Genomic DNA, 12,288 nt, shown 5'->3' with positions numbered 1-12,288 from the left:
TTAAATTGTTTAAGAATACTGAGATGCCCAATAAGGTCACCTTCCAAGAGGTTCACAGATCTCTTGATCCTTAGCGCACTCTTTTCAGCTTCTAGTTGCAGAAATTGATGCAATGGTAGCAAGCAAAGCAAAGTAGACAATGCTTTGGTTGGTGTACTCCTCATTGCACCAGTTATTGAAAAAGTTGCTAATCTCTGAAGCTTTTCTAGCTTTTTTTGAGCCTCTTTGTCTTCAGTTTTTCTCCACCATACCAATGAAGCGTAGGTTACCCTGGGTCTCACAATTGCCGTATAGATCCAATGGATCATTTTTGGCTTTAATCCCCATTGCCTACCAAAAGTTCTTTTACTTATCCATAGAGCATTTGACGCTTTGGTGATTGCTTGCTCTAGATGAAATTTCCAGCTTAGCTTGCTGTCAAGGTATACCCCAAGGTATTTAACTGTATGTGAAAGTTCCAGAAGTGTACTTTTTAATATAATATCTTTTATTACATATTTTCTCTTTCATGTGAATGGTACAATAGTGGTTTTAGAAGGGTTTATGTTTAGTCCTTCCCTATCACACCACGAAGAGACAAAATTTAAAGCACTTTGCATTCTGCTAGTGACGATAAAATCATATTTGCCTCGAACTAATATGACTATAGAGTCTGCGAAGCCAATAACTTCGAATCCCTGAGATTCTAAATTTTTGAGAAGATCATCAACTATTAAAGACCACAATAGAGGTGATAGTACGCCTCCTTGTGGGCACCCTTTAACTGCGTTAATACTAATAAAAGAGTTTCCAAGGTTTGCTGATATCTCTCTCTTAGATAACATCTCGCTAACCCAATCTATGATGCATTTGTCAAAATTACGATTTGTCATTGCAGATATCATTGAGTTATGAGATGAGTTGTCAAATGCTCCCTCAATGTCAAGGAAAGCCGCAAGTGAAATTTCTTTTGCTCCCAAAGATCTTTCTAGTTTTGTAACAACGCTGTTACTGATGATTTGCCTTCCTGATATGCAAACTGATATTTGCTGAGAGGAATTTTGGCCATATATGATGATTTTACATATTCATCAATAATTTTTTCCATAGCTTTAAGCAGAACTGACGATAAGCTTATCGGCCTGAAGGATTTTGGTGAGGTTTAATCCTTTTTATTTGCCTTTGGGATAAAAGTTACCCGCACTTTTCGCCAATCTTCTGGAATGTAGCCTAATGCTAAACTTGCTTGAAAAAGTGTTGTTAATATGGGTGTTAAAATCGCCTTACCCTTCTGCAGTAGTACAGGAAAAATTCCATCTCTACCTGGCGATTTGAAGGGTTCCAAGGTTTCAATCGCCCATTCAACTTTATTCACATTGAAAATTTTTTCGGCCAAGGTAGAGGCATTTGTCCTGGATTTTTCTTGCCCAGTCGTTTCATTCATTGTTGTATGACTGATCGTCCTGGTATTACAGATGCCAGTTCCTAATGCAGATGTACTTTGGTCTTCATTTGAATTAATAATAGAACAGGGGAAGTGAGTTTTCATCATTAGTTCTAAAGTTTCATTAGCAGTTGTTGTGAAAGAACCATCTTCTTTCTTTAAAGTACCCAGCCCATTAGAGTGATCTTTAGCAAGGATTTTTTGCAACCTTGCGGTTGCAGGAGTATTTTCAATGTTTTCACATGTATGCCTCCAGTGTATCCTTTGCGATCTTCGTATTTCTTTATTATAAGAAGTGAGGGTTTCTTTATATTGCGCCCACTGTTGTGTTCGTTTCGCCCAGTTAAAGAGTTTCCTGGTCTTTTTACGAAGTTTTTGTAATTTGTTGTTCCACCATGGTACATCTCTATTTGTAGACTGTTCCTTGACGGCGCAACTCTTATTAAATGCACGCATAATCAAATTTGAAAATTGTTTTGAGGTTTCCTCAAACGATTCAATAGTGTTTGTGTTAATTGCTAACGTGTTATCCATTGCTGCTAGCTCTATATTAAACATTCCCAGTTTGTCTTTCTGGGATTTCTAATGGTTTGTATGAGTTGTTGACCAGCATCATATTCAAACAATATTTGCTTGTGATCAGATAACTATATTTCGTCTGACACTTGCCAATTTTTGATCTTATCTGTGATAGTTGGACTACACAAAGTAAAATCAAGAACTTCCTCTCTATTAATATTCATAAAAGTAGGGACATTTCCTCTGTTGCATATATCTATGTTATTGTTGGAAATATATTCTAAAAGGTACTCACCTCTGTAGTTGATGTCCGCCCGGGTAGAGGCTAATGGCAAACAAAGGACAAAATAATAACTGGTTTTGCCATTATATCTCGTTTTGTCATTCTTCTGTTATTATGAAAAACTTAAAATGGCAAATCAATAGCAAAATATACAATCATAGGAAATCTTGTCATTGATATGTTATTCATGAATAATGCTAAATAACACATCAATAACCAAAATTACTATCATGGTAAAACTTGCAATTTAGCACCTTTTATAATGAATTGTATAAAATATCAAAACAATAACATAATTTACATTCCTAGCTAAATTTGCCATTATTTTGATATTGTGAGAAATTATTTATAAACATTAGGCACCATAACATATTTTACTCTTAATATATCATTAACTATTATATTGTATACTAGCTGTCCCGGCAAACGTCGTACTGCCTGCCTACTGTGTTTTTTGATACACAGCTCCGTAGGGACGTCCCCCGCAAAGTCATCTGTATGGGAGCCCCCCGTTCCAGAGACCGGAGAAGTCCCGCACCAAGCTAAGAACCTTCCCCGGCCCCACAAATATTCACATACAAAATTTCACACCGATCGGTTCAGTAGTTTCCGAATGCATAGCGGTCAGACAGACAGACAGACAGACAGACGGAAATTCATTTTTATATATATAGATTTCAAGCATAACTTTTCAATTCGACGTATCTCGCAAAAGTAAACAAATCCGGATTCTCAGCTGTGTTTTTGATTCGCAATGGATTCTATTTGATGCACATCAATTTATGTTAATTTAGAACTCAAACAATTAATAGAAATAGCTCATTTTACCTTTCTTCTGCTACTTTGAAATAATAACTGAATCTACCATTATTTTAAAATTAAATTTGAACAACTAAACAGCTGATTTGATCGCCACATAAACAGCTAAATTTGTTGTTATTCTGTTATCAATAACTCAAGAATATCATACTTTGTTATTCACCGATAACAGTTAATTTGGGTCTTATTTTGTTATCAATATCTCAATAATAACTTATTTTGTTCTTCAATTTAATCCGCATGCTTTACCATTACTTTGTTATTACAATGGCAAAATAAGTTATTTTTAAGTTTTTCTGCTACCAAAATTTTGTTATTATTTTTGTTATTTTAACTCTTTTTCAAACAAACAAATAACACATTTTGCCATTCAACCATTCTGTTTTAAGGCCGGACGGGACGGTGGTTGAATCGTCCGCCATTGCTCTGTTGCTAGTAAGATGCAAATCTCAACTTCTACTTCATATTATTGACTAGAAATTTGATCGTTCATTTGCTCACTTGTGATGCACAATCGACTAAAGTTTCAGCTACGTCAGTGCAGTGGAAATTGATATTTGCTTCTTCAAAATCGCGAGGCAAATTGTTAGAAAGAGAGGAAAGATAGGAAAAATTACACGTCGTCCCGTGCGGCCTTAATGGTAAAATTTGCCATTCTTTTGTCATTAAGCTCTACCCGGGCGTGCTTCCCCATACAGTGTGATGGGCATTTGCATCACATCCTATTATAAATGCCTTATTTTGCCTTCTGCAGTATTTGACAAACGCCATACGTTAGTATTTGACCATAATCATCCCCTGGAAAGATACTTCGCCCTCGTCAACGGTTTGCCGTGGTTTATTTTTAGTATGTGTCAGGAGCGCCACAATAACAACTCTTGTAGTGATACCCTTAATAGTCTCTGCGCAAGTGTGCGTCGTATCTGCGCGTACGGAGATTGACAGAGATCGAACAATAACAGCATGTAGCTGAACCAGTGAATCAAAATTCAACCATCGCGCAACAATAATGACAATGTCGCAACCTGTATTTGTTGCGACAATCCATCCAATGCTACATAAGTTTGTCCCAACTTGAAAATAATAGGATAAACATCGTACACCAAGAGTTGAGAGATTTTTAAGCCTTGCATTGCGATTTTCGAACGGTAACTTCGAGTCGGTAAACACTGTAACTCTGGTTTCAACTTTGGGTTAGTAATAATTGATTATTCACGAGTTGAAAAGTACGCAACAAATTCTGCTTCCGTTTCGTCTGCAACAAAAATTTTCGAGATCATGTCATTATCTGTTACCAGTAGTGATGAAGAGTAATCGTCGCGCCTTCTTTGTTGCTTGTTTTGTGCCTCTTTTGTCTGACAATTCTCTTCACTGAGCTGAACACAAATGGATTACCGATAAAATATTTTCTAATACACCAGATAAGCAGCCACACAGTGTTGCAAATATAACTAAATAAGATAGTTTCTACATAGTGAACTCTAGATTAGGTAGAATTCTTATATTTCGATGTGAAAATAATGCTAATCCTGCCATATATCCACTATCTACAGGGTGCGGCAGGAAAAAATGCGAAAAGTTCAAGGCACTATTACACGCTAAATATGGGATATATATGACTATTTTTTCATGACAGTGTATCAGTCAATGTCTATATTCTAGCACTGAAAAATAAAAATGAACACATTTGATGTTTAACATGTGATAATGTAGGCCTAATTAGCGGATATCAATAAACTGCGCGCCCAATGGTCATTAAACAAAATGACTATAACAGTAACAAAATTAGCTCAAATTCGATGAACAACCAGACCACACTGATCCAGAGCCATGTAGTTTAACATAGCAGATAAAATAAGTACATATATTTGATGATATTGTAGAGAAAATCAAAAATTTTGTTTTATCAGATGCGAAATTTAGCGACCTGTGCGATTTTCTGCGGTTTGAAAATTCTGGTTGTCTTCATCTTCAGGCGCCGCCCTGTAAAGGTTAGTGACCAAAATGGGAATTTTTTTAATTAACTTTTCAGAAAACTAGCCTATTATAGATCATGGAACGTTGAAACATAGATTGGTTAATGTCAAATGGACGAAAATGAGGTTTGAAGTTGAAAAACACTTTCGCATTTTTTCCTGCCGCATACTGTAGATCGCTAATGCAGAACTTGAGCAGGGCATTGTAAACATAGGCTAGACCGTCGTTTATGGCCTACGATTGGTAAGAGAAACCAAATATAATATCAAATTAGATATAACCTAGTGAACTATTGAACACAGGACAAAATTTAGGGGTGAACATGGCAGCAAGCAATTAAATAGTTGCACGAACGGTTGTGGCAAGATCACTAGAAGTATGCAATCACTTATAGTATGAATTTCATTGAATTAATTATGTTAATTGTGTTATTTTTAGGAATTTTAAAATTGTATTCACGTCGCAATAAATTATTGAATTGGGATCTTGCCTTCTTTACACCGCCTTTGTAACAGTATGAGTAGATCACAATTCAAAAAGTGTATTTGAAATATGAGTTAATTTTGTTTGTCTGTTTTATCAGTCTGTACGGCAGTTTTGTCGAAGACGTAGAAATAAATAAATAAATAAATGAAAGCACTTGTAAGATAAAGCTTCAAATATTTTTTTTTACTAAAACTGAAATTACCCGAAATTCTGAAAACTCTTTATTTTGTTCGGTAAAGTCAAGAACTACAGTATGACCCATAAAAAATGCGACATTCCATTTTTTTGCAGTATTTGATGGTTTTTAATGAAATAATCGCAATGAATTAAACTTTTTTGGATTAGGATACAATAAGGAGGTCATTGTCATACAGGATCTCTAAAATTTTTGTCAAAATATTCATTGGTTACGTATATAAGATACCTTTTAATTGTTAACAATTTCTAAATAAAATCAAGTTTTCCTATAATTTTCATAGCAAAATGAACTAAGATAAAAACTTTTAAACACAGGGAAACCATGAAGAAATATGTACTCTTTAATACGCCCATGTTTGAAAAATATTTTAAAAATAATTTCAAATGTTTAGGAAACAAAAACTAAAAAAGGTGCTACATATTAAAAACCGTATTTAAGATAAATTAATAAAAAACTTCACATTGTTAGAACATTTTTCAAAACATGATAGGTACAAATACTATGTACTTAAAAACAATTTCATGCTTAAAACATAATATTTTCTAAAAATTATCATTTGTCAAATAATTCAATTTTCACAAAATGTCTCTTAATTTATAAGTTAATATTTTTTTCGTGCTTGTTCGACGAACCAACCAACTCCTGAAGACCTTATCCAGCCATAAAAGTACTATTTTGAAAATAAAATTTGATTGAATGTGATTGAAAGCAATTGAAAGAAAATTATATCCTTAAAAAACGGCCTCTGGCGCGTGGACGATTTCGACATCCATATGTTCAACGTTATATGGGCCCATATAGCCGAGGCGGTAAACGCACGGATATTCAGCATGACCATGCTGAGGGTGACGGGTTCGATTCCCGGTCGGTCCAGGATCTTTTCGTAAAGGAAATTTCCTTGACTTCCTTGGGCATAGAGTATCTTCGTGCCTGCCACACGATATACACATGCAAAATGGTCATTGGCAGAGGAAGCTCTCAGTTAAAAACTGTGGAAGTGCTTATTGAACACTAAGCTGAGAAGCAGGCTTTGTCCCAGAGAGGACGTTACGCCAAGAAGAGGAGAGGATGTTCAACGTTATATTTCCGAAGGTATTTGCATGGAATCAGTCTATGTTCCTTTGCCATTATAAGATTAGCGGCTCTACTATACTATCCAATAGATACATGCGAGGTTAATCAGTTCGAAGTAGGGGAACGATGACTTTGAAAACTGTCGCATTTTTTTTATGGGTCATACTGTATTCAAGACCAAATTATCCCATATTCAAAATCGTCTGCGAATTTCTCCTATACATCACGTTCTATTAGCCCAATTCAGCACATCTGACCTATTTTCCACCTTTCTATTTTCACTTTCATTCCAGATCAACCGCTCGCTAAGGAACGCAAATCTATCGAAAATAAATGACCTAGAAGTATTCGCCGGCAAGTAAGTAGCATCATTTCCGTTGGCACATATACTTGAGAGCCAATGGAGCGTCCTCAGAATGGCATCGAAGATTGCCTTCCATTAGAAGGCTTGAAGAGGTACACACATCCGGATGAAGGCTGATGCTCGCGCATTTCACATGTGTAGTCAAATAACCAAACCAATAACACCCAATCCCTCTTCAGCTCGGCTTCCTTCCGCTATCAAACAATCCCATTGACTGCGAATTCCGGTTGACGGCGGCGGGATCCCAACCGAATGCGGGAAACATCCAACCGATGTGTTTCCGCTTACCTACCTCTATTTGTGGTGGAAGACGATTGAAATTTTTCCGCTTTGGAGTTCGGAGAATTGTTGCTTTCGAAGCCCGCATATAGCTTTAACTCCCTGCTCGAGAGTAGATGTGATCCTCTCGAGCATGAAACGAGCGGAAAAATCAAGAAATTGGTTTCAATGCAGGGTTTCTTTGTTCCTCGGAATGGGGAGCAAATTGATGTTTTCATTTGTTTGGGTACAACAGACGAAAACATCAATTGACGGAAAAGAGCCGTGACATGTGAAGTAGCTTGTGGGCAAAGATGATAAAAACATTGTACCTACTAAATAATTCTCAGAAATCAACAATACCATCGCTTGCGTTACAACGATGAATACAAATCCAGCAGCATTATTGTGTCAAAGCAGAAAGATATGAGTATTAGACTTTTATTACGCACAATACTCTGTTTACTGATAACATCAACATCCAGCTTTTTGATGCATAGCTATCATATTTCTGAAGTATATTTCTACGTTTCTCCCGGTCATTAGAATGGACATGGCAGGCATAAGAGCAATCCTGTGTCACCCAGCACTATTGACAGTTACATAAAACCTCTGCGTAATGCTCCGATCCATGCGCTCTTGAACTTCGGCAATAAAACTCTCTTCGTGCAGTCGTTTCTTGCAACGGTGAAGTGTCCATATTAGCTTACACCACAGAGAGACGTGACGACATGGGTACTCCGTATACCCTGGAGATTCAAAGGATCTCTTTCTTTGCAGTCTTCCGCGTTGCCAACTGTCCGATTGAAGGATTGACCGTAGGGCACCTGAATGACCGGCCTCTCTGACTTCCGAGTCCTTACACAACCTTTTGGTTTCGACGGACCCAAACTCTCCTCGAGTCTACGCACCTCTTCGCTGCAGTTTCGGTACAATATATGAAGTCGATGTAACGATATTCTAGTCAAACTTACACATCCTCTGAGCAGCATAGTTTGGAGTCGTGTCCCTACCACTTGTGGTATGCATGTGGTTACCGCTACGCACTGTGCGAAACCGCGGCCACATGAACAAAACGTATTCCGCAGATTCTTCAAAATCTGTCGAGCATTCGTTGGACCACAACGACGTAGATGATTTCTAAAACCATGGCCCGAAAAAAACTTTTTTTTGCAAACCTTGGGGCGATAATATGCTCAACAGATAAGGTCCAGGTAGTGTGGGGTTAAGGTCGTCTTTTACAACAAAAGAAATAGCTAGGACTACTCTGTCTTCAACTCACTAGCATTCATATGGTTTTCATACCCTACGTCTCTCCGAAATGACCAAAAAGGCATTGCTTCAGAGAGGGGTCAGTGCCTTGGGCTAGTGCACATCGAACCCTCAAGGTTAGCTGAATAGCCTGCAGCATTGAACATCGATGACTCGCTTTGGGACAGGGTCAACCACCACTCCCGCGTTCAATTGTTTTGCAAGCACCAAGATGTGATACTTGCGTATAACGCGATTTGACCTGCTGTAGGCAAGGATATTACTACCCTTCAGGCCCTATCAGCCACCCCCAAGGGGTTGCTGACAATGGGGCCTCCAACTGCCCCGGCCCTTGCCGGGGATTCCTTTCCAGCCGAGGGCTCGGATCTAATCCAGTAGACAGACGCCACGACAGCAACGCTATCTGGATGATCTCTCCGCGATCCCCCAATGTAGAGATCAACCTCAACCGCAGGCATCGGTATGGCCTACGTAGCCGACTCTGAACCTTTGAACCACCTCTTGTGTCGCGTCTGCATTAGCCATTCTCAGAGTTCACTTGCTAGCTCCTCTGTAGCTCCCAGACGATGTGGGTAATAGCCGTTGAAACGCTATTCCAGCCAAACGCATCCCTTCGAATCCTCTGGACGAGATTGTCCGGAGTTGTGTCCTCCCCGCATGTGGCAAGCATGCGGTCGCGCATTGTGCGAAAACGCGGGTACACGAGCAAAAAGTGTTCCGCCGTTTCCTCTAAACCAGTACAAACCGGACATTCGGGAGAATCCGCATGACTGAAACGATGTAGATACTGTCAGAAGCAACCATGGCCTGAAAGGATCTGAGTCGCGAGGAATGTTACTTCACCATGGCGCCTATGTACTCAACTATCTACCCTCGGGATCAACCTGTGGGTGTGGATCCTCCTTCCTTCGGTGGAACTGTCACACGCGCGCTGCCATTTGACTACGGAGGCCAATCTGGCAGTCCTGCGTATGCCTCATGTGCCGCACAATTCAAAGCACTCTATGTGTTCCCTGATTAAGATACCGATATGCACCATACCAATGATGACTCAGAGTGCATCATGTGACATGGTACGTTACGCGCTCGCAACCCTCATGAACATCAGCTTATAAGCTTGCCACGGTAGCTTTTGGTACTTGGCGCCATGCCCCCAGCCAGGCCGCCATGCCTTAGTTTGGACATAGCGACACTACCCGAAGAAGAAACCAGAAGAAAAAAATTCAATAAAAGCATATTTTGATACTTACCTTTATCAGGCTAAGGCCGGGGTGGCCTCTGCTGTACATAGTAGCCGTCTCCATTCCACTCAGTCCATGGCTGTTTGTCTCCAGTTCCGCACTCTGCGTACCCAAGTAACACACTTGTCACCGAAGAGTCACGGCGGCGCAGGTTTATGTTGCGCAAATGTCACTGTGACTTACTTCTAGCAAGTAAGTGTTTATTTGTTAGAAGTAAGTCACAGTGACTTCTGCGCAACAAAAACCTGCGCCGCCGTGACTCTTCGGTGACAAGTGTGTTACTTGGGTAGGGTCCGCAGATCGTCCTCCACTTGGTCGACCCACCTAGCTCGCTGCGTTCCACGTCTTCTTGTACCGGTCGGATGACTCTCGAGAACCATTTTAGTCGGGTTGCTATCTGACATCCTGATGACGTGACCCGCCCACCGTAGCCTCCCGATTTTCGCGGTATGGACGATGGTTGGTTCTCTCAGCAGCTGATGCAGCTCGTGGTTCATTCGCCTTCTCCAAGTCCCGTCTTCCATCTGCACTCCGCCGTAGCTGATACGCAACACCTTCCGTTCGAAAACTCCAAGGGCGCGTTGGTCTTCTGCACGTAGGGTCCATGTTTCGTGCCCATAGAGGACGAGACCGGTCGTATCAGCGTTTTGTAGATAGTTAACTTCGTGTTACGGCGAACTTTATTCGATCGTAGAGTTTTGCGGAGTCCAAAGTAAGCACGATTTCCTGCCACAATGCGCCTCTGAATTTCTCTGCTGGTGTCGTTGTCGGCGGTCACCAGTGAGCCCAGGTACACGAATTCTTCAACCGTCTCGATTTCATCATCGTCGGTATAAATTCGGGGTGGCGGGCGCGATGATTCCTCCCAGGAGCCCTTTGCCATCATGTAGGCTCAGTGTACCAGTTATGGCTATAGTACCTCAGATTCGCCATAGTTGATTTTCAACCTTTAAAGATACAAATTATCAAGAAAAATTTCGTGAACAACAGATCACGATCACAAAAGATGATTGCAATCATTCAAAATTTACAATTTGCTAAAATTATAGTAGAAATAAATCATTTTCCTTAACTTTTCGGCCTCCTTGCACCCTATTTCGCCATAGTGTACCAGTTATGGCAAATCCCATAAGGAATGCATGTAAATAGTGCGAAGTGGAACCCAAATTAACAAATGTGTCCATAACTGGTACAGGGTTCCTATCATTGGCACACGCCGTAATAAATATTAAAAGTAGTTTTGGTTCCGGTTTCATATTTTTCCTGTAAAGTATGAAAACTAATCTATCATTTGACTAATTGTTTACATTCGTCGGTCTTCTTCTTATTTTTGTAGAAATAGTTTTTCTTAGGTAGTGCGATAACTGGTACAGGCACCCTACTTTGTCTTCGACACATTAATGACTAATCCGATTCGTCTGGCTTCACTCTTTAGTCGGATGCTAGGTCGGATGTACGTTTCCGCCATCGTCTCAAATTTACGAGCAATTATATCAATATCATCAGCGAAACCAAGTAGCTGAACGGACTTCGTGAAAATCGTTCCACTCGTGTTTATCCCCGCTCCCCTAATTACACCCTCTAAATCAATGTTGAACAGCAAGCACGAAAGACCATCACCTTGCCGTAACCCTCTGCGAGATTCGAAGGGACTCGAGAGTGTCCCTGATACTCGAACTACGCACCTCACTCGATCAATCGTCGCCTTGATCAACCGTGACAGTTTATCCGGGAATCCGTATTCGTGCATAATCTGCCATAGCTGTTCTCGATCGATTGTATCATACGCCGATTTGAAGTCGATGAACAAGTGATGTGTGGGCACGTTGTATTCGCGGCATTTCTGCAACACCTAGCGGATGGCGAACATCTGGTCCGTTGTGGCGCGTTCACCCATAAATCCAGCCTGATATTGCCCCACGAGCTCTCTTGTAATCGGTGGTAGTCGGCGGCATAAAATTTGAGAGAGTATCTTGTAGGCGACGCTCAGTAGTGTGATCGCGCGGTAGTTCCCGCAATCCAACTTGTCGCCCTTTTTGTAGATGGGACACACGATTCCTTCCATCCATTCCTCCGGTAATACTTCCTCCTCCCAAATCTTGGTAATGACCCAGTGTAGTGCTCTCACCAGTGCTTCTCCACCGTATTTTACAAGCTCGCTTGGTAGTTGATCTGCTCCAGCAGCTTTGTTGTTTTTCAACCGGCCAACCTCCTCCTTAATCGCTTGGAGGTCAAGGGCCGGAAGTCTTTCGTCCTGTGCACATACTCCTAGATCTGTTACCACGCCACCTTCGGTACTTGCAACGTCGCCATTGAGGTGCTCATCGTAATGCTGCCGCCACCTCTCGACCACCTCACGCTCGCTCGTGAAAA

At 40.5% G+C, this 12,288-nt stretch overlaps 1 protein-coding gene across 1 annotated transcript in view; it reads left to right on the top strand.

Annotated features, from left to right (window-relative positions):
- LOC109418248 (uncharacterized) overlaps window positions 1-12,288 on the top strand; it is a 755,006-nt gene that overhangs the window by 441,321 nt on the left and 301,397 nt on the right. The window contains exon 6 of the mRNA XM_062850749.1: window positions 7,074-7,138. Coding sequence (XP_062706733.1) covers window positions 7,074-7,138 — 65 coding nt within the window. The remainder of the gene's footprint in view (window positions 1-7,073; window positions 7,139-12,288) is intronic.

The sequence above is a fragment of the Aedes albopictus genome, chromosome 2, assembly GCF_035046485.1.
Source record: "Aedes albopictus strain Foshan chromosome 2, AalbF5, whole genome shotgun sequence".
In the NCBI taxonomy this organism is placed as follows: Eukaryota; Metazoa; Arthropoda; class Insecta; order Diptera; family Culicidae; genus Aedes; species Aedes albopictus.
This window is presented reverse-complemented; position numbering and strand designations above follow the sequence as displayed.